The sequence below is a fragment of the Rhinatrema bivittatum genome, chromosome 4 (genome assembly GCF_901001135.1).
Source record: "Rhinatrema bivittatum chromosome 4, aRhiBiv1.1, whole genome shotgun sequence".
Taxonomy (NCBI): Eukaryota; Metazoa; Chordata; class Amphibia; order Gymnophiona; family Rhinatrematidae; genus Rhinatrema; species Rhinatrema bivittatum.
The window spans coordinates 292,715,183-292,739,235 of record NC_042618.1 but is presented as its reverse complement, the minus strand read 5'-3'; the positions used below and the strand labels follow the sequence as shown (position 1 = coordinate 292,739,235).

Below are 24,053 nucleotides of genomic sequence, written 5' to 3'. Positions count from 1 at the left end.
GGGGGGGTTATCAGTGCTGGGGGGGCGGGGCAGTTACAGGAAGGGAAGGGAAGGTGGGGTGGGGGGTTTGAGAAGTTCCTCCGAGGCCACTCCGATTTCGGAGCGGCCTGGGAAGGAACGGGGGAAGGCAGTGCGGCTCATCACTGGCTCGGTGCACGGAAGGTGCACAATTGTGTACCCCCTTGTGCGCGCCGACCCCCAATTTTATAACATATGCACGCCTGCGCAAGCATGTTATAAAATCTTGCACACAGGTCTGAAAATCTACCCCTATATGTCTGTACAGTGTTGTATCTAGTACATGCTATACAAATGATAAAAAAAATGAAGTGAATATTTAAAAGTCATTTAGATAGGTAACACACATGTTATCAAATTTGGAATATTTAGCCACTTATCAGCTAAATTATAACTGGATAAGTTATAGTTTAGCCAGATTAAAAAAGAGGCATTCTGGGGTGGTTTATTTATCCGGCTAACGGTCATTTATCAACTTGAGTTTTCGCAGGAGAGAGAGAGAGAGAGAGACACTCTGGGGGTGGTGCCATAGTAAGCAGCTTTTTATGCTGTTTTAGGAGGCTCACCTCGTAACTTGAGGTGAGGTTTAGGTAGTAGTGTAGGGGTTAGGGGCCACTTTTACATGCAGAGTGAGATGTACGAACAGAACAGTACACTCTTGAGAAGATTTGAATTCCTTCGGAGAGAGGAAACGAACACAACGATGAGATTTGTACAATGTTCTCTCAACCTAGCATGATGTTACCCAGGTAGAGAGTCCATCAATAGGCTATTACCATAAAAGATGCCCCTTTTCCTATCACACGTGATATTTACTGCAGATTAATAAATCTAGGCCTAAGTTAGCTATATAACTTTAGACCTGCTTCAAGGTAGGTCTATAGTTATCCAGCCTTGTGTGTCCGGATATCTTCAAAAGATATTTGGGTAAGTAGCATTGTAAATTGAAAAGAAAAGGTATTAAAGGGCCTACAGTCCAATTTTCAACCTTCCCCACAAACTTTCCATAATGCCCTGTCAGGCCATGCACCTCATAGCCCCAGATCCCTTTTAAATTTAATAAAAAAAAAAAGTGCCATGGTCTGTGGATGGTAACCCTCCCCCCTCCCAAGCCCCTTTCCCGGTGCCACTGGTCTCTCCCACCCCCCCAGATGTGGCATGCCTCATCTCCCACCCCCCACCTCCCTGAACCATTGAAACCCCTGCTGGGAGCAGGATATGCACTTATCCGCTCCTGGCGCTCTCAAGAGTAGCATCTGTCATAACTGCACTGGAAGCATAAACTATACACAGTTCATGCTTCCAGCACTGGAAGGGTACATTATGGAAAGTTTGAGGGGAAGGCCAAAAACTAGACTGTAGACCCTAATACTACATCTATTTTAAATTCACAGCGTTACTTATCCAGATGTCTTTTCAAGATATCCAGATAAGTAGTAAGTTATTTGGCTACAAAAGACCGGATATTACTTAATAACCTAAAAGGCTATATTCAAACATAGCTGGTTAGGTTTTTAAATTATCCCATTACATGCAGCCAGATAACTTTAGCCAAGTTTATTCAGCGGGATGTTTATCCTGCTGAACATACGTGATAAGTTATCCAAATAACTTTAGCCAGATAACTTGTCCACTAACAGGCTTACTGAATTTTACCCTCAATAATAGTAATCAGGTTGTAAATAGGATTAAAAAGCAAAGATTCTGCATGCAAACAATAGAAGTCTAAAAATAAGATTGGAGAGTTATAATGTATGGATAAAAATGAAGGTAAGGACATGGGAAGGGCAAGTTTCAAAAGTAATTTACCTGGATAAATGGTTATTTACTCATGTAACTAGGTGTCAGAAAATTGCCAGTCCTGTACACGGGTAAACTAATTCACAGGGATCAATAATACACTTACTTACTTGTATGAGAAATAGGTGGGATTAAAGGTGTGGTTAGGTTGAGGAGACAATATTAGTGATTTTTCATTTTAAAAACTACGCTTTTCTTTTTTTCATGAAAAGGTGTCTGCAGAAAAAGGAGATGCTAATCTCTCTGGGTACATTTTCCCTTTGAGAAATTGTGCAAATCCCATGGGGAAAAGTGTCTTTGGATTTTGTAACAATCCACATAGTTTTGAAAATTGTCCCCAAAAGCATCTAAGAGACATAGTGGAAAGAGGGCAGCCAATGAGATAATGTGAGGTCCATATTCAAATGGTTTATCCCTCTAACTTTTGGAGTTAAGCAGACAAATTCTGATGGCTCATTTCCCCCACACCCTTCTGAGAGCCTACAATTTATCCGGGCAAAAGGAGGAAGCACTGGGAGCATTCCCAGGGCATGGTTTCACTTTACCCAGGCATTTCAATTGCCCTAATATTGAATGTGTGAATATGTCATCAGGGCATGCTAAGGAGATAAAGTTTCTAGATGCCATAAATAACTTCTTCATTGAGCAGCGCGTCATGAAACCAACAGGAAGGTAAACTATTGTAGATCTAGTTCTCTGTAGAATGCATGACCTGGTTCAAGGTAAAACTGTGGAGAGGCTACTTAGTAATAATCACCAGAGGGAGAAAATTAAGTATAATGACTGCAATAGCATTTAACTTTAAAAAGGGAGACCATGATTAAATGAGGAAAGAAAGAAAGTAACTAAAAGGAGTAACAGGCATGACAATTGTTCAACAGTTCCATCTTGTAAGCTTAGACAAAATTTATTCCAAACATTTATTTATATATTTATTTAAGACATTTCTATACCTTCTTTAACAATATGAAGTTGAACAAAACGGTTTACAATAATATTAAAATAAATCACTTCATAAAATAAAACTAAAATATAGAGTTAAAATGTACTAAACTAGAAAATAAATAAATATAAATAAAGCAAATCCAAATAAAATACATAACAGTAGGAGAGAAATATATGTTAGGCCCTAAGCTTATATTTAACGACTTAGTATACTATGAACTATATTCCATATGCTCAAAACTACTAAAACAAGGAACAGCCAGAAAACAAGAAGTAGCTGAAAAAACTAAGGGCCTCATTTTCCACCCGAATCGCACGCGATAAGGGACATTTTGCACGTGAAATGTCCCTTATCGCATGCGATACCAAAATGGGGGTGGAGTCGGCCCCGGAAGAGGAGGAGTCAGGCGTCACCGGGGCCGACTCCACAAAGTCGCCGTGGTCAACGAAAAGGTAAGGCCCTTTTCGCGTCCGAGTTCGCGCCCAATAGCTATACCTTCTATGGTGGCGCTATTGGGTGCGAAACCGGCAGCGATCGCACCGAGGCGGTGCGATTGCTGCCAGTTAGCGCAGGCCCGCCCCCCCATTTCGGCCCCCCGCCCCTCATTCCCTAAAGTATCGCAGGCCTGCAATACTTTAGAAAATGAGGCCCTAAATGTAGCTATCAAGTAAATAAGCATTCTCTGAAGTATTGTACTGATGTTAGTTTATAACTGTGAATGATTCTTTTGAAAAGATGTGTTTTTAAAGATCTTTTAAATTCTTTGACATCGGTAATTTGCCTTAAAACATTTGGAAGAGAGTTCCATCATATGGACCCTGCTACGGAAAACGTCCTCTCTCGTGTGACGTTCAATCTAGCAGTTCATATTGTTGGGACTTCTAGCAGGTTTTTACTCATAGATCTGAGATTTCTTGTTGGTTTGTAGAAACGCAAGGAAATGCACAGCCAAATCGTATCTTGATTGTTTATGAGAGTATGAAGTAATGATAGTATTTTATATTTTATTCTGTATTTGATCGGTAACAATGTAATTTAAATAGAATGGGTGTAATATATTGGGAAAGGTCAAATGAAACCAAATAATTGCCAGAATTGGTAAATGGTGCTGTGAAAGGTGAAAAAGCATTTTAAAAAAACTAGAAAGCAGGTCCAAACAAGGAAATAGAAAAGAGAATAAGCTCTGGCAAATTTGACATAAAACATTAGTGAGGCCAAGAAAGAATTTGAGAAGTGGCCGGCCATAAAGGCAAAATCTATTAAGTACATCAAAAGAGAACCAGTGGATGGCTGTGCCTGAGATGCCAATCTCAGTTAGGAGGGTAAGGAGGATTTTGTGACTGATAGTGTCGAAGGCAGATGAAATGTCAAGAAGGGCAAGGATAAAGGATTGTCCGTGGTCCATGCCCTTGTCCGTGGTCCATTGTCCGTGGTCCTGGCTTTCTGTGTTACGAGACTTACAGAAGCCAAATTGAGAGGGGTGGAGAATATTATGGTCTTCCAGATAGTCAGAGAACTGTGAATTGACTATCTTTTCCATAATTTTAGATATGAAGGGAAGGTTAGAGAAAAGACGGTAGTTTGAAGGATTGGTGGGGTCAAGGGTAGGTTTTTTGAGAAGAAGCTTGACAACAGCAAGTTTGAGGGGGCTGGGATTTTGCCATGGGAGAGGGAGCAGTTGATTATGTCGGACATGGGTTTTGCGATGATGGAGGGAATGGAAAGGAGTGCTTTAGTGGGGATACAGAGGTGTGTGTAGCAGGTTTGATTTTTTTTTTTTAAATGGATTTGATTTCCTTGGTGGAGGTTAAGTCGAGAAACTCAAATTTGAGGTTGGGGTTTTTGGGGAGCGGATTGGCTGGAGAGGGGTTGGAAGGGAAGCATAGGAAGAGGTTTGATATTTTATTTTGAAATAGAGGGCGAGTTCTTCGCATTTGCTATTGTCTTGTTCATCTGTGGCAGGTGGGGTAGATTTAGTGAGTTCTGCCACATACGAGAAGCTCCATATCCTACATATTCAAGAAGCTCCATATCCTCCATATCCTCAAAAACTTTATAATTTATACTTTATTCAATTTTTAAATTCAAAATAAGTTTGCCTGAATTGTTCACTGTTTATTGCCTTTTTATGTTAATTTTATTTATTGTTTTGAATTTAAAAATTGAATAAAGCATATCCTCAAAAACTTAAACCCCTACTCCATTCGCAAGACTACCGCACAGTCCTGCAAGCGACAATGTTATAAAAAATGGATTACTGCAATTCCTTACTTCTAGGCCTTCCCTACTCTACTATTAAACCCCTGCAAATGTTACAGAATGCTATGGCAAGAATCCTTACAAATACACGCAAAGCCGACCACATCACCCCTATTCTTAAGGAACTCCATTGGTTTCCCATCTCCTCCCGCATCAGATACAAGATCCTCACCATTATTCACAACTCCCTGCACAGCCACAATCACTCCTGGCTTGAGGATGCTCTTCGATTCGCTCCTCCAATCATCCTATTAGAACCGTACTTTCAGGAACCCTCTACACCCCTTCCCTTAAATGTGCTCACCACACTTCCACCAGAGAAAGAGCCCTATCCATTGCAGGCCCCTCCCTCTGGAACACTGCACCACTTGAGCTCCAACTAGAACCATGCATTTGGAAATTCAAAACAGGGGTTAAAACATGGCTCTTTAAAATGGCCTACCCTGATCCGGATCCTACATAGTCCCCCTGCTCCCTCTACTCCTTCAGAGAAAGAGCCCTTGTCATTAATTTACTCATAGTCTTCTCCTTTATTCCTTTAATTATACTCTGTTTTGTCTCCCATTTCTCTTCACCTCCTTATTTACTCCCATTTATACCCCTTTTCCCCTTCCCCTGTCCTTAAACTCTACCTTTTTCCCTATAGTAACCCTTTTATACCCCTTTTATTAACCCCCCTCCGCTATCCTTTAAACCTTACTTTTCCCTATAGCAACCCTGCTAGTCTATATATAGTTGCCTTTCTGAACGCATAGGGGCGGATTTTAAGAGCCCTGCTCGCGTAAATCCGCCCGGATTTACGCGAGCAGGGCCTTGTGCGCCTATTTTACATAGGCCTGCCGGCGCGCACAGAGCCCCGGGACTCGCATAAGTCCCGGGGTTTTCCGAGGGGGCATGTCGGGGGCGTGTCGAGGCGGGGCCGATCGGCGCGGCGTTTTCAGGGCGGGCCGTGGCGTTTCGGGGGCGGGCCCGGGAGCGTGGTTTCGGCCAGGGGCGGTCCGGGGCGTGGCTGCGCCCTCCGGAACCGCCCCCGGGTCGCATCTAGGCACGCCAGCGGCCCGCTGGCGCGCGGGGATTTACTTCTCCCTCCGGGAGGCTTAAATCCCCCAACAAAGGTAGGGGGGGGTTTAGACAGGGCCGGGGGGGTGGGTTAGGTAGAGGAAGGGAGGGGAAGGTGAGGGGAGGGCGATAGTGAATTCCCTCCGAGGCCGCTCCGATTTCGGAGCGGCCTCGGAGGGAACGGAGGTAGGCTGCGCGGCTCGGCGCGCGCCGGCTACACGAAATTGGTAGCCTTGCGCGCGCCGATCCAGGATTTTAGCAGATACGTGCGGCTACGCACGTATCTACTAAAATCCAGCGTACTTTTGTTTGCGCCTGATGCGCCTACAAAAGTACGCGAGGGCGCCCTGTTTGAAAATCTACCCCATAATTTGTAATGTCATATATAGGGGCGGATTTTCAGAGCCCTGCTCGCCGGTACGCCTATGTTCAATAGGCCTACCGGCGCGCGCAGACCCCGGGACTCGTGTAAGTCCCGGGGTTCTCCGAGGGGGCGTGTCGGGGGGCGGGCCCAATCCGCACGGCGTTTTCGGGGCGGGACGTAGCATTTCGGGGGCGGGCCCGGGGGCGTGGTTACGGCCCGGGGCGGTCCGGGGTCATGGCCGCGCCCTCTGGACCCGCCCCCAGGTCGCGTCCCGGCGCGCTAGCGGCCCGCTGGCGCGCAGGGATTTACGTCTCCCTCCGGGAGGCGTAAATCCCCCGACAAAGGTAAGGGGGGGGTTTAGACAGGGCCGGGCGGGTGCGTTAGGTAGCGGAAGGGAGGGGAAGGTGAGGGGAGGGCAAAAGAAAGTTCCCTCCAAGGCCGCTCCGATTTCGGAGCGGCCTCGGAGGGAACGGAGGTAGGCTGCGCGGCTCGGCGCGCGCCGGCTATACGGAATCGATAGCCTTGCGCGCGCCGATCCCGGATTTTAGCGGATACGCGCGGCTACGCGCGTATCTACTAAAATCCAGCGTACTTTTGTTGGCGCCTGATGCGCCAACAAAAGTACGCCAAATCGCGCTATTTGAAAATCTACCCCACAGTGTCTCCTGTATGTACTAGTTAAAGATAATGTATATTATTGTATATAATACCTTTTGTTATTATTTTATATAATACTTTTTGGAGTGTATAATTTATATAAGGTTATCCACAGTGTTACTGAGTATATAATTTTGCAATGCTACTAATTATTTTCTTCTGTTGTTTTCCATCAGGTACTGTTCCTTTTCTCCTCTTCCTGTTTTTCCCTCCCTTCTCTTGCCCCTTCTCTCTTCCTATCTGCTCCCTCTCCCCCCACCCTGGTATTTTGTAATTTCCTCCTTCAGTTATATTGTAAACTGGCATGATGTACCCACGAATGTCGATATATAAAAGCTTATAAATAAATAAATAAATAAATAAATAACGAAGAAGCCTGTTCGACTACTAGATAATCTATCTGTCTGCAACCTGCAGGGGGCAGTATGTGCATCATAGCAGTACCCCTGGATACCCACAGAAGGCCCTCTGGAATCTCCAGATTTCAGCAGCCACAGAACAGGCAAGAGGCAGAACCATCAGCGATCATCCCTGTAATTATCCATCCCCCCCACCTGATATCTGCTCTTCCATCTGAAGTCTCTGTAATGCAGATGAGGCTCTTGTGCTCAGGAGCCATACTTCTTATTCCCCGAACATGCTTCACCTGCCACTAGGGCTATTTGGAACACAGGAAGGAGTGCAGTCAGTCAGGAAGGCTTGGGCTGTCTGCAATTAGTGTACATAAATTAATTATATAATGGGGTTCAACTCTTCTGGAACAGATGAACAGACACTGTATGTGGCATATGGGCAATATAGTGTTTGTACTATTTGCATACACACTTTTTAGGAAGTCTGACTTTCTTCAAATCTTCGGCTGTTGGGGTAGAATGAACAATATGACATCCAAGGGCCAGCAGAGTCCTAGGACAGAAAATGTCAATCATTTACTACATATGCCAAGAACTCATTACAAAAGACACAGACAACAAAACAAGGCACAATATAATCACAAAAGAAATTAATAACTACAGTGAAAAATGCAGGATTTAAAGAATGGATAGTGATGATAGATCACTATTTCTTCAACCCTCTGCGCTGTGGTATTCTATTAACACCAGGTCCATGATCTTACACAGTACATTACTGTGTTTGGGGTTGTTTTTCCAGTACATAATGCCAGTGAAATCACTGTGTGAATATATTATATTCAGACCTTGGAGGGAAGAGGGTATTGCTGAGCTCCTCTGGCCAATGATGAGTTTGATGTTGGTGAAGACCATTCATCCAAACCTCTCTATGGTGATTTCATGACAAGTGTTTATCAGAAGCCACAAGAGGAGTATACTCATGGAAATGATATACCTTAATGATGTGGCCATTTCTTGAGTCACTGCCTTTGAGAACATATAATAATCTGCATTCCTTGCCATGTTGAGAGGTCTCTGTGGGGTCCCTCTAGTAGATGCTGGGGATCTATATCTTCCTTTCCCTTCTTATGAATAAAAATCATATTGGTATTATACATTGTTTAGAAAGAGTGCCTTTTTTAGAAATTCTATCCAACACTTTAGGCAAAGTTAGAGTTCCCAACTGAGTGAGCACTTGATAATGTTCATTTGAAATTTCAACAGTTCTAGCTGCCTTCTCCAGCTTAAAAGATCACACAGTGCTGACTGTTAAGGAAATTGCAATGAACTACATTGGTGATGCAGACACAAAAATTAAATGAATAAATGCAAAGTAGTATATATCTTTTTCCTACATCCAAGACTCACTTCATAGTTTCTGTGGACATCTGGATGTTGTAATTCTTTTCTGTTTCTGGTAATTTAGAAAATTCCACTAGACAGGAATGCTGCCTTTTATTGTCATCCCGAACCTGGAGTGAAGGAGCAGAAAATATTTTATGGTTATGGAAAATACCACGCTCAGCAAAATCAATCTGGTTACTGCTGCCACAAGGGCTTGTGGAATACCAACACACTTCATATTACAGCAAGAGGTGTTTACAAAGATTTCCTCCAAAGAATTACTGTTCATGGAAGATCAGAACAGTAGTACTCTCAGTAATGCCAGAGAACAAGTAAAATAAATCTCTGGTATCTGACTGAATGCTTACATATATTTCTGCTTAATGGCATACAATATAGGGGTCATTTACTACGCCGCAATATTTTATCACAAAAGGAGACAAATACCATGGTGAGGTATTTCTGCAATATTTTTCTGCTCCCACGAAAAAATTGTGTAGCCTTTGGTGGCCTTTTTAAGACACAGATATGTTAAAGCATTTCTCCTAACTCTTTTTATTTACCCCCTGACCTCTGTCTTTTATTACTCTACTGTTAACATTTGTTCCATGTAAACATTACTGTTTCCTGTAAACCAATATGATGTTCAAACGGTTATTGGTATAGAAAAGCTATTAAATAAAATAAATACATAAATAAAATAAATAATTCTTTCTCAGTTGACTAATGATGATTATACAAATTGATTTGGCTTCCCATTTGCACCTCCAATTAGCCATAGAAGCAATGGGATTGCTGTAATTTCACTTTCATATCAAATCTCCTTTTGACACCCCGAGTGCAGAATTGAACTCGGCATAGGATTTTTTCTGCACTCTCTTCTGGGGCCCTGATGTGCTCTTTGTTATTTTCCCTCACAATTCAATACTATGAGCCATCTTTAGGGCAGAAGAACAAGCTGGTTGCTTCATCAAAGGTATAGGCTTCCAGATATAACCTCTTATTATCATAGGATCTTCAGCAAACTATGGGGAATATTTAATAAGCTACGATAAGCGAATAATGCTCAAAAAAGTATTTATTGTTGTATATCACGCAATATATGTTTATCACAGCAATATTGCATGATATTTAGGATATCTGATTATATTTTTATTTATATTTATTTATTTAACACTTTTCTAGGCAAGTCCACCAAATATGGTAATAAGTGCCTCGCTCACAACAACCCCCCCAAAACATGCCCCATATTGAAAAGAGCTGTTTTGCATGCATTTCATTTTCAAATGCACACAAAGCAGTTCATTTCTATCTAGTTTCATGCAACTTAGAATTTGTAGCTAACTTTTCCCCGGAGCATCGGGGCATTGACACATATCCCAATGCTCCAGTGCTAAAATGTAAAGGGCCACTAGTGGCCCAAAATCCCCACTGCCACCATGTAAAATCCTGCACCCCAGGCGCCTGGGTAGAACTCCACCTACCCCTCTCCCCTGCCTGTCAAGGTGGCTAAGCAGGGAAAAACTGTAAACAACAAAAAAAAAAACATTGAATTATAAAAGTTGCATGGCGACATTCCGATCTCCTTTGCAAACCCAACCCTTGTCAACAAAAGTAACCCTTCGCAAACCCAATCCTTGTCAACAAAAGTAACCCCTCATCAGTTCCCCCCTGATTCAAATTCACCCTGCTTACCCACCCTAGCTCACCCTCCGGACCCCCATACCTTAGTTTAAGTCCCTGGTAGGCTGTTTTTCAGAGATCTTAACATCTTCAACTTATAAAAAGTATTTTTTGCTTTATTTATTTATTTATTTAACAGCTTTTCTATACCGACATTAGAATGCACATCATATCGGTTTACATCTCATCTGTAGGTGGAAAATACAATGAACAGGGGTGGGAGAGGGACAACAGTAGAAACCCGAGGGCAGGAGGCTCTAGGGGGAGCCTGAAATTGAACTAGAAAAGTAACAATAACTCGAGAAGTAACATATTTACATATTTACATAATGCAAATTACTTGGAGCAAGTCAAAGATAACAGAGAAGCAGGAGAAGAGGGTGAGAGAGGTACGTGGAGTTAGTCTGGAAATGCCTGATGGAAGAGCCAAGTCTTTGGCATTTTCCTGAATTTAGTATGGCAAGGCTCCAGGCGGAGGTTTGTGGGTAGGGCATTCCAATGAGTTGGGCCAGCAATTGAGAGAGCACGGTCCCTTGTTGCTGTGAGACGGGCCTTCTTGAGGGGTGGGACTTGTAGGGTGCCTTTGAGATTTGCTCATGTCTAATAAGGGACTTAAATGTTAACTGAGAATTCAGAAAAACCCCAAGACTTTGTACCTCAGGTAGTATAGATAACGAAAGTTCATCCAAACTAATAGATTCTTTCATAGTCTCTCCTAAGGTCATGGTCCTACCCATAAAAGTTTGTTTTTCCTTTGTTTAAGGAGAGGCTATTGTTGTTAAGCCAATTCCTAATCTTAGTCATGGCCTCCCTAAAAGATCTTTCAGAAAACAATCTGAATGAATAACATTTATTTATGTATTTAACACTTTTTTATACCGATATTAGTAGCTACATCATATTGGTTTACAGCAGAACTGAAGTTAGAAGTTACATTGAACAGGTACAGGGATGGGATTAAATAGGAACAGAGAAATAGTATGGAACTGGAAAAATAAGAGCAATGGGCTGCTTACAATCACAATAAATACAAGGAAAACTAGAAGAACATTGTAACATAACTTATACCAGGTATCAGGTTAAGAGTTGGCGCAGCATGGGTTAAGGGAGCAGAATATCTATTCGGGGTAGGCCTGTTTGAAGAGCCAAGTTTTTAAGTTGGATTTGAATTTATTGGTACAAGGCTCAAGCTGGAGGTTCGCGGGTAGTGCGTTCCAGTGGGTAGGCCCGGCGATAGAGAAGGCTCGGTCCCTCGTGGAGGTAAGGTGTGCCTTCTCATGGAAAAAACAACTGGATATCATCAACATAAACGAAATAACACACATCAAGAGAATGCAGGAGGGACCCTAAGATAAAAATTAATTAGTGCTGAGCCTTAAGGGTAGATTTTCAAAATCTACATGCTCGCGTCCATGGACAGAGTTTTCCTTTGAAAATCTGGCCTTTGAGGGGACAGTGGGTCCAATGTACCCATGTACATTTGTACCTGCTTCAAAATAGGTGCAAACGTAGCCACTGAAAATCTACACAGGTTTTCCTTCCCTTTACCCCCCTTTACTCCAACTCTACCCATTTTCCAATGCATGTACTTTTACCCACACTGGGGCTGGGTGATTTTCGGTGATGTTTTTCCTATGGGTAAACAGCTATTCACCCACAGGAAAAGCTTTGAAAAATTTTCTCACAGCAAGTAAGTGATGGTGAATTTATTATGGCCAGAAGTTATCATATGATGTTGAAAATAGAGAGAATTTATACTGTATATCTGTATATCTTACACTGTATATCTGTATATCTACATAAGAACATAAGAAAATGCCATACTGGGTCAGACCAAGGGTCCATCAAGCCCAGCATCCCGTTTCCAACAGTGGCCAATCCAGGCCATAAGAACCTGGCAAGTACCCAAAAGCTAAGTCTATTCCATGTTATCTTGTAGCTATGCGTAAAATAAACCAATTTGGAGACACTACCCCAAAGGATTCCTTTGGGAGAGATCATGTTTCTGCATGAACATGCTGTAGACATACCCCAAGATAGACCATGTTACATATTGTAGGTATGCTGTGGGAGAGACCATGTTTATGTAAGCACAGGTACACACTACTGGGAGAGGCCAAATTTGTGTATGAATATGTTCTAAATATGCCCTAAAAGGCCAAGTTTATTAAAGTGGCTGGTATAGAGATGTATGTAGGAGACATTGCCTTACCTTGCCATAAGTCCAACCAAGTTCAATTTTATTCTTTCCCCAGAGTTCATGGATATTTTCTGCCAGTTTATCCCTGATCTTCTCAAGATAAGGAGGTAAGACAATCTGGAAGAAGCAGGAGAATTTGTCATGCCCATTTCTAGACAAAGGATCTAGTTTATCGATGTCAGGCAGCACACATCTGCTGTTTTCCACCTTTGATTTCTCATCCTCTTGTTGCACAAAAGCTTGCTCTGAAGATGAGTGTCAGTGTGTACACTGAGAGCAAGTTCAACTAAAACATTTTGCCTTGGTGAACCAGTTTTGAAAATTGTTTCATAAGAGAAATTTAGATTTACCTGATAATTATCTTTATATCTGTTATATCAGTCCAGAACGAATGGGTTTTAATGCCCTTTCCAGCTGATGGAGGCAGAGGGGTTTTTTTGTACTTATACCATAACCAATATACATGTGGTGCACAGAACCTGGACAAATCAGTATCCTACTGACAAAGCTAAAAGATAAATAGATAAACTATAAAACATCAGCAAACTCTTAACTGTAACTACTTTATATATTTAATTAATGTTAAAAAAGATCCTCTTCTTCATTCAAATGCGAAAAAATTATCTTTTTTCATTGTAATATGTTAAACATTTTCTTTATTTTTATTTAATAAATTAATTACTTGATTAATTAATTTACCTTTACCTTCCCAGGTGGATTTCTGGACTGGTGTAGCAGAAATAAAGGAAAGAAAATTATCAGATAAGTCTAAATTTCTCCTTTCTTTGCTTTCTCTGACACCAGTCCAGAGTTATTGGGAAATACCAAAGCCTAATTATTCTGAGTGGGAAGACATTAAACCCGCCTTAAGAATTCATGTTCCAAAAGCAGTACCTCTTTTAGCAAGTACATCCATCATGTAATGTTTTGGAAAGGAATGTAAAGTACCATGCGGCTGTTTTACAAATACTCAGTGGGCTAACTGCACCTACCTCTGCCCAGCAGCTCTGACTAATGCAGGAGCCTTTCCCCCTTTTATATAAAAGCTGATATTATTGTCTCCTTTAGCCATCTTGCTATCGCAGCCTTTATATTTTGTGAATGTTGGTAGAATTATTGACTGAGATGAAAAACAGAAATCACTTTAGGTAAAAATGAAAGGATCTTCCTAATCAATATTGATTCATCTGTAAACCTTGGAAATGGATCCCTACAACACAATACTTGAATCTTTGAGATTCGTCTGGCTGAAGTTTTGACTACCAGAAATGCTGTCTTTAGAGATAGATCCTTAACTGAAGCTTTTTTAATTGACTTGAAAGGAGCTGAACCTAAAACCTTTATTATTAAATTTAAACGCCAATGAGGAATAATTGATCTGAATGGAAGATCAATTTTTTAATTATTATAATTTTACTCTCCTTAAAAAAAAATACACCACATCTGGATGGGAGGCAACAGAAACATTTTTGTACTCTACTCCTGTAACATGTAATTGCTGCTACTTATACAATTAAGGAGTTAATGATAAACCTTTGTCAAGCCCCTTTTGAAGAAAGGCTAAAATTGTCAACCTATTTGCTTACCAGGGTGACTCATTTTCCTCTTTACAAAGTGATTCAAATGCAAGCCATACTTGTATATATGCAATACAGGTTGATTTTTTTCCAGCCTTTAATAAAGTGGAGATGACTGAGGGTGAGTATCCCTCCTATACAAATATTGACCTCTCATGAGCCATGCTGTAAGACAGAAAGGAGATGGGGACTCAATTACTATCGGTCCTTGAAGGAGAAGCCCCCTTTCTCCTGAAAATATGAAAATATGATTGATTGCTAACCTCCAAAGGTCCAGGTACCATGATCTCCTTGCCCTATTAGCACTACTTCAGACCTTTCTCTCTCAATTTTTTTTTTAAAGTGCAGCCTATCAGGGGTCATGGTGGGAAAACATACAGCAGAACCCCTTTTGGCCATGTCTATTTTAGTATGTCTATCCTTTTACTTCCTTGCTCTTTCCTTCTGCAAATTCTGCATATTCATATGTGTTGTCATTAAATCTATTTGACATGTGCCCTTTTTGAGAGAGCTCCCACTTGCCGGGGTCTATTACATTTCTACTTAGAAATTGGCCTGTACACTTATTTGACCTGCAATATGAAGGGCTGAGATCTGCTGAAGATTCCTTTCGGCGAATGAAAATAAAAGATGTGTCTCTTTGATTACGCCTTGACTCTGAGTGCTGCCTTGCTTGTTTATGTATGCAGCTGCAGTTACATAGAAGCCTTACTGCCTTCACTTTTAGCAGGGGCAGAAAATGAAGTAAGGCCAAACTCATGACTCTTTTTTGGTCTATGGGTGTGGCTAGTCACACCTCTCTTCACTAGTGGTAGCAGTGTATAAGAGGTGTCTGCAGTAGGGATGTGAATCGTGTCCTCGATCGTCTTAACGATCGATTTCGGCTGGGAGGGGGAGGGAATCGTATTGTTGCCGTTTGGGGGGGGTAAAATATCGTGAAAAATCGTTAAAAATCGTTAAAAATCGAAAAATCGAAAAACCGGCACATTAAAACCCCCTAAAACCCACCCCCGACCCTTTAAATTAAATCCCCCACCCTCCCGAACCCCCCCCCCAAATAACTTAAATAACCTGTGGGTCCAGCGGCGGTCCGGAACGGCAGCGGTCCGGAACGGGCTCCTGCTCTGAATCTTGTCGTCTTCAGCCGGCGCCATTTTCCAAAATGGCGCCGAAAAATGGCGGCGGCCATAGACGAAAAAGATTGGACGGCAGGAGGTCCTTCCGGACCCCCGCTGGACTTTTGGCAAGTCTCGTGGGGGTCAGGAGGCCCCCCACAAGCTGGCCAAAAGTTCCTGGAGGTCCAGCGGGGGTCAGGGAGCGATTTCCCGCCGCGAGTCGTTTTCGTACGGAAAATGGCGCCGGCAGGAGATCGACTGCAGGAGGTCGTTCAGCGAGGCGCCGGAACCCTCGCTGAACGACCTCCTGCAGTCGATCTCCTGCCGGCGCCATTTTCCGTACGAAAACGATTCGCGGCGGGAAATCGCTCCCTGACCCCCGCTGGACCTCCAGGAACTTTTGGCCAGCTTGTGGGGGGCCTCCTGACCCCCACGAGACTTGCCAAAAGTCCAGCGGGGGTCCGGAAGGACCTCCTGCCATCCAATCTTTTTCGTCTATGGCCGCCGCCATTTTTCGGCGCCATTTTGGAAAATGGCGCCGGCTGAAGACGACAAGATTCAGAGCAGGAGCCCGTTCCGGACCGCTGCCGTTCCGGACCGCCGCTGGACCCACAGGTTATTTAAGTTATTTGGGGGGGGGTTCGGGAGGGTGGGGGATTTAATTTAAAGGGTCGGGGGTGGGTTTTAGGGGGTTTTAGTGTGCCGGCTCACGATTCTAACGATTTATAACGATAAATCGTTAGAATCTGTATTGTATTGTGTTCCATAACGGTTTAAGACGATATTAAAATTATCGGACGATAATTTTAATCGTCCTAAAACGATTCACATCCCTAGTCTGCAGTAACACTGGTATAGACCCACAGAGGCAGAGGGAGAGCAATGAGTTCCTGGTAGCTCCTCTCTAGCATAGTTATGGATGAGACAGAGGAGAGTTCTGATGAGACTGAGACTGACTGGACAGACTGCTACTAACAGTTAAGTGCTATATTTATCCAGGATGCGACTGTCTTGAGTTAATTACTGAAGATTGGCTTTAGGGAAAGCTATATACTAGGGATGTGAATCGGGCTTCGGACGATTGAAAATATCGTCGATATTTTCAAAATCGTCAGAAATCGAGGGCTCCCCCGAAACGATAGGAAAACCCCACGATATTGATCGTGGTGGTTCTCTTATCGTTTTAGGGGAGGGCAGGAAAAATGGCACACAAAAATAACCCCTAAACCCACCCCAACCCTTCAAAACTAATCCCTTTGCTTCCCCCACCCTCCCGACCCCCCAAAAACATTTTACAGGTACCTGGTGGCATCATTTTTAAAGATGGCGCCAGCCATCCAGTGCTCCCTCCATGTGACAGATGGGCACAGATACCCTGTCACATGGTAAGGGCAAAGGCCATCGGCGCCATTTTTATTAGTGGCAGCCGACGGCCCGAGAGCGGGAGATCGCTCCCGGGACCCCCACTGGATCACCAGGTACCTGTAAAATGTTTTTTGGGGGGGTCGAGAGGGTGGGGAAAGCAAAGGGATTAGTTTTAAAGGGTCGGGGTGGGTTTTTTGTTTATCGGCTCGGGCGCAGCCGATAAAACCGCGATCGGACCCAATGGAAAAAAACCCACATGTGAATCGGAACCGTAATCCGAACCGATTCCTGTTCCGATTCACATCTCTACTATATAATCAGGTCTGTTAAATATCTATGTTAAAATGAAAGGAACAGGGAGACCAAGTTTAGCTGTGCTGCATTGAGAAACTTATTAATGAAGGAGCTGTGGGTTCTTTGGTCACCAGTTATACTGTCACGCTGTAATAAGGATGTGCATCACTTTTTTTATTAATTAAAATATTGTATAACATTTTCTAATTCGTCATGTATCGGCACAACCGATAAACAGTCACATTTTCCATGAATTTTCGTGAAAAATTGTTTTTCGATTTAGTGCGCACTAATGGGAGTTAGTGCGCACTAACAGTGCTCGCTAACTCCCGTCAGTGCGCACTAACAGTTTTATGTTAGCGCGCACTAACCCGGAAACGATTCGCCACGGAAAAAAAATACCGAACCGCGGGAGATACGAAATTTCCCACGGTTTTATGAAACAGAAAGCGGAAACGATCGCCGGCACGATGCACATCTCTACACTGCAATGATTTAAAGTCTCAAAGACACAGAGATTATAAGGAGGGTTGCTTGGGAAATGTTTTAGCTGTGAAAGGTCCTCCTTGAACCAGAGAGAGAAAGTGTAACAGCAGGGATAACAGAACATAGTGGGAGAAAACATTGACATTATTCCTAGGTTTATTGTTGAGAAATTGTCCCTATAAGAAGTTTGGTTTGGTATCCAGCACAGCTACAGACTGGGCGCATCTCGGTAGAGTATTGTTAAGGAATTCCTGCCAGGAAAACTGTGTTTGAACCAATAGTACTGCTCTAGGGTGTTTGAAACTAACAAGGTTATGTTGAAGGGTGGCTTATTAAGGGAAACTGCATGTTTAAAACCAGAACACTGCTGCAGAAAGGTTGCAGTTTGCAGAACTGCCCTAATTGGTAGTCTGCTAGGAAAAGCTGCAAGTTGGGGGGATGGAAAGTACTAATTAAATTCTTGCAGATTTGATTAAAGAAGTACACTGGAGAAAGCCCAGAGAAGGGGATGTTTGTGGAACCTTAATCTGTGGATGCAGCCTTACTAAAGATTAAAAGAATTGTGTGTAGCAAGCTTAAATGTTTCTTTCAGCTGTTAACTCTGTCTCAGGCCCTAACAAATAGAAAAACCTCATATTGATGCTAAACCCTGTGATCTGTTGAAGTAAATTCTTAGCTCAGTTGTGGAACTAAAACACAAGGAAATAAAAGTTGTGCTTTAATATATTTAAGTGGCTGTGTGATGAGGGGGAGAAATCAAGCATTGATAAAAGGGTTTAGAGCCATAATGTTTCAAGTTCCACTCCTTTAAGTATTGGGGGAGGGGAAGTTGGTTGCTGGGCTGAAGGGTGACAAGAGAGGGAGCCATTGCTAGGTGCATATCCTAGGACTTTAGAATCGGAATATGATTGACTGACTGCCGTCACACCTCTACACTGCCAAACCCACTAGTTGTCATGTCTCCTGCACAGAATTCAGCTGAAGACAGCACCTCTTGAAGACCAGATGCAGGCATACTTTGCCACATTAGTATTGAGCTCCTCCCAGGGGCCAAGCCCTCGTGTGGATGGGTTTACCCTTTGTCATACTATGAGACTCAAGCCATGTCCGACTACATTGGGGAAAACCTGGAATATAGATTTATCCATCCTTTTTCCTCTCCGGATGGGGCCAGGTTCTTCTTCTCCGCAAAAGACAGCTTCCTCAGGCCGTGCATAGAATACTGCAGCCTAAATGCCATCACAAAAAAACCCCAGACTTTTTCGACCGCCTACAAGGCACCAAGATATTCACAAAGCTAGACCTCAGGGGTGCATATAACCTTATTCATATCAAGGCTGGTGATGAGTGGAAAACTGCATTTAACACTCGTGATGAACACTATCTAGTTATACCCTTTGGGCTTTGCAATGCCCCAGCAGTTTTCCAGAAAATGGTCAATGAGATTTTTTGTGACATGCTCTATACCTGTGTGGTTGTGTATTTAGATGACATATTGATCTTTTCCCAGAGTCTGAATGCCCACCGCCAAGATGTTTGCACCATTCAGCAACATTTGCAAGAGAACAATCTTTACACCAAGTTGGAAAAATGTCTCTTTGAACAAGAGAAACTTTCCTTCCTGGGATACGTAGCTTCTCATGGTGATTTCCTCATGGACCCTGCTAAGGTAAAGGCCATTGGGGATTGGCACCATCTCCTGGGCTTCAGGATCTACAAAGATTCTTGGGATTTTCTAATTATTATTGCCAATTTATTCCAAACAACTGATCCATGGCAGCCCCCTTACTGCCCTTACCCAAAAGGGTACCAACACTAAAGACTGGCTACCTGAGGCTCTAGAAGCTGTTATGGGCATGGACACTTGGACCGAGGCAGAGCTGGCACAACCTGCAAGGAGGAGCCCTGCAGATACCTACCATCATCGGGCAGACCAGGATAGAGCAGAGGCCCAACTGGAGCTTTGCCTTTACCAGCTCTCATTCCCCTCAGGTTGCGCCTTTGGGTGCCGGGGATGTCACGTCTTAGGAGGGGCCTCTGAGGATGATGGAGATTCTTCAACATAACAGACTGGGACCAGGCATATCTTGAGACAGATCGGATCAGAGGAGAGCAGCATATGGAATGTCCAGATATCAGGTTGAAGTCAATTACCAAGTATCCATCTGTAGGAAAGGCAGGACAGAGAGGCAGGGCAGGAGAATTAGGAGTAACACAGGAGGCAAGGCACTCTGAAGACAGACTACGGGAAAAGATGGACAAGACGAGGACCACAAGAACTGAAGAACCAAGGCACTGGGACTGAAAACAGGAACAAAGACAATCTGGAACTGAGGGTCAAAGATAAGCTGGGACTGAAGAATGAGATGCTTGAAACACACACTGTCAAACGAAGCAGGCTGACCTGTTGCCAAGGTGAGGACTGAAGGGAGGAAAGGGCCTCTTATAGGCTAGAGACTGTGACATCATCTTTAGGAGCCATGGAGCTTTTCCCGCCGTGGTCCCTTTAAGTTCCAGCATGTTGCACATGCGCCTAAGCAGCAGCATGGTGAAATGCCATAGCAGTGGCATCTGCCTTGCTTCAGTAGCATCTCACTTCATTGCAGGGTGGCCGGGACCAGCTTAAAGGTAGAAGCAGTAGTCCTTAGGATAACTCTTGGGCCATCAATCATAACAGAAGTGTTTCAGGAATAAAAGAACACCTTTGTGGACAGGTCCTGTCTGCATCACTCAGATCCTACACGGCCCTTCATCTTAGAAGCTGATGCATCTACTCTGGGTGTAGCGGCTGTCCTGAACCAACACACTCCAGAAAGAGTACTTTTGTCTATTTTCCTTCTTTTTGAAGAAGTTCTAATGAGCAAAGCGTAATTACAACTTCAGAGATTGAGAGCTTTTGGCGGTCAAATTAGCCCTTGAGGAATAGCACCACCTACTCGAAGATACCCAACAATGTGTTACAATATATATGGATCACAAGAACCTTTAACACCTACATCAAGCTCAGAAGTTAAATACAAGACAGGGCCGTTGTTTTTTGTTCTTCGCTCACTTCAACTTTGAATTGTGGAATTGCCCAGCTCTCAAAAATCAATGAGCAGACACCCTCTGTCACTCCTTCCAGACCGAAGATATTCCAGAACCCTTCAGGCACATCATTGTTTCCGCTAAGATACTCCTAACTACTACAGTAACTGTACCTCTAGGGAAGACAGTTGTACCTTCTAGGCTATGTAAGAAAATGTTTATAAAGGACCCATAATTCCTGTTTCACATGTCATTCTGGGTGGGTGCGAACCCTTGAATTGCTTTAATGGCACTACTGGTCGCTCCAAATGAAATAAGACGTCAGGGCCTATGTTGATTCGTGCCCCACCTGCGCAAAGCAATAAACAACGCATGGCTGACCCTGGGGGCTGTTACAGCCATTGCTAGCCCCAAAGGAACCCTGGACCCTCTTGTCCAAGGATTTTATCATGGACTTTCCCATTTCAGATGGCACCACCATGATTTGGGTGGTGATAGACAGACTGAATTTTCTAAAATGGTACACTTCATCGTAGTATCAGGTCTTCAGTCCGCACCAGAGCTAGCCAGTCTCGTCATACGCCATGTCTTTCAAGTGCATGTCTTGCCAAATAACATATTTTCCAATAGAGGAGTCCAATTCACCACTTAATATGGGTGCGCTCTCTGTAATAAGCTTGGCATCACGCTAGACTACATGGCCTATCACCCAAAGGAGAACAGACAAGCAGAACACACCAATCGTACTCTCAAGATCTTCCTCTGCTCATATGTCAATGAGCTCCAGGATAACTGGGCCACTCTCTTACCATGGGCTGAATTCTCTCATAACATGCATATAAATGCAGCCACCGGATCTTCTCCTTTCCAGTTAGTCTATGAGAAATAACCTTTACTTCTTCTGCCACTGCCAGGAACAGTGCCTTCCCCAGTTCTTCACCCAGGAATTTCATGAACTATGGGAACAGACCAATCATCTAATTGAAAGAGCTGCTGACAGAGCAAAAAGACTGTGGATACCCATAAAAGATCAGCTCTCCATTTCAAGATTGGAGAGAAAGTGTGGCTGAGTTCTCAGCATTTACACCTGTGGCTCCCTTCCATGCACTTAGCTCCATGTTATGTTGGACTGTTCCCCGGGCTGTGGCAATTCGGATTTGACTCATACCAATTAAAGTTAACACCAACGTTAAAGATTGGCAATGTACTCCATGGGTTGCTACTCAAGCCAGTGGTACTCTCATGGCCTTCTGGTGGGCCATCTGAACCACAGGATGTAGCTATTGACAGATGCCATATATGAAGTCGAGGAGGGTTTGGATTTCTACCGTAGGAGCAGAAGAATTGAATACTTAATCGCATGGCAGAACTAGACCCCAGAGGAAAACTCTTGGGAGCCAGCCTCCAATATCCTGAACCCCAATCTCTTGAGGGACTTCCATATTCGGGACCCCAAGAAGCCCAGACCTTCAGGGAGGGTGCTTATGGGGGGGAGGTGCTGTTGTGTTTGGCAGTCCGCAGGCTTAACCCATGAACTGCTGCTCTCACCTTCCTGGCCAGGCTCCCAGATGCAGTGACATGCCACCGGGTCATTTCACAGCAGGGTTCCACTCCTTTTCATGGAGACACAGCACCGACTCACCTTGCTGTAGGATGCTGCCAACATCCTCTTGCCTCGCTCCTCCTTAAGCGCATGCACAACCAATGCTACTACAGTTAACCAGTCCATGGTGGTAAAAGCCTAGCAGCACTCCCTGAGGACCTCACTCAGTCAGGCCTATAAAAGGCTCTCTCGATCTGTTTCTCATTGCCTCAGCAATAGGTCCACTTACTCCCGTAGTAGTGCGAATTGCTCCAGTGTCCTTGTCTTAAGTTCTTCTTCTTCTTGCCACAGTGCTTCTCCTCGCCTTTCTGCCCTGCCTATCTGTCCCTCTTCCTTTTGGACAGATACCTGGTTTGACCTCGGCCTGATCTTGAATATGCTTGACTGCCTACCTGCCTCTGACCACTGCCTGCCATCAGATATGCTTGACTGCTGCTTGCCTATGGATACACCTGACCTCTGTCGACCTTGACCCAGCTTCCCTACAACAATATCTTTCGCTATCAGAAGAAGACCCCACCTGCTGGCCCTGGAACACAAAGGCACAACCTGAGGGGAATGAGGGCTGGCATAGGCAAAGCTCCAGTTGGGCCTCTGCTTCATCCATGTCTATCTGCTGATGGTGGGAGCCTACAGGGCTCCTCCTGCAGGTTGCACCAATCCTGCCTCGATCCAAGGGTCCATGAATGCAACATTGCTTTTATACATTGGAAAACCATGAAGGTGTGAGGTACTGATTTTTTTTAGCTCCAATTAATAACCTTTTTGGATGATATTTAAGACCCATTCAACTATGGTAATGTGGATCCACCATTTGTAGAACAGCTGGAGGTGTCCACCTATCAGCTTTATCAAAAGTGGATCCATGGAGCTTTATTGGTTGTTATGTTGCTCTGGTTGTTTTAGCCTTTGCTTTTCTGGCTCCTTGAAAGGAAGGAAACTTTCCTTTTGCTTTTAAAGCCTGACTAGTGATTTCCTGATCTACTATATATATCTTCTGGAATCTCAGTATTGGCCACAACGTCTGTTATAATTATAATAAGAAGTCACTCTATCCTCCAGCAGTCTCTGAGGTTTTGAATCTCCTCAACTTTTATTAAGCTTTTCCAGCTCATTTCCAAATAGCAGCCTTCCTTTGAAAGGCAATCACAATAGTCATATCTTGGACCAGAAGTCTATGGCCCAGTGTTGGAGCCATGGCAATCTCCTTGCGCCTATGGCCATAGCCAAAGAATTTGAGAACACTCTAAAGAGTAGAGACTGTCACCTTCACTAAGTGGCTGTATCTATCTTAATAGAGCTCTGAAAACATAATTTGTACAGATGTCAACCCTGAATAACATGAGTTCCTTTTGGATGCGCAGTCCTCTAGGGATTAATTGTTGTTTAATATATTCTGACGATTTTGAAGCAGATGAAAATCCCCTGAAGAAAGATCTACAGATCAGAAGCAAGGCCTTGTTGGGAAACGTTGATACTCAGATAAGTCGGGAAAGTTTTATATTCAGTTTAGTTGGTGCACAACATTATAAAACTTAAAGAGTACAGTGGCATTTTCATATATGTTATACATAAATTTGGCAGTCAAAAATGAGATGCTTTGACATGGACATGGACTGGTAACAGTCAATATTTTTAAAGATTTTTGGACACAAAAAATACTTAAAAATTAAAAAAAAAAGAAAGGGTGAATACACGCTGGATTATATATATATACATATAAATATTAGGCAGGAGGAGGTTGGTTAATGATTATACTGAATACATTATCGGGTGTAGTGAAATATAATATCGTATGAAACCTTCCACTCCTTCCTCAAATTTTTTTTTCTTTTTGTTAAATGTAACTTGATAATAGTGCAAA

General features: G+C 43.3%; 1 protein-coding gene across 1 annotated transcript in view; it reads right to left on the bottom strand.

The window, feature by feature from the left end:
- RYR3 (ryanodine receptor 3) overlaps positions 1-24,053 on the bottom strand; it is a 1,291,138-nt gene that overhangs the window by 954,748 nt on the left and 312,337 nt on the right. The window contains 3 exon segments of the mRNA XM_029600192.1: positions 7,929-8,009; positions 8,864-8,967; positions 12,735-12,839. Coding sequence (XP_029456052.1) covers positions 7,929-8,009; positions 8,864-8,967; positions 12,735-12,839 — 290 coding nt within the window.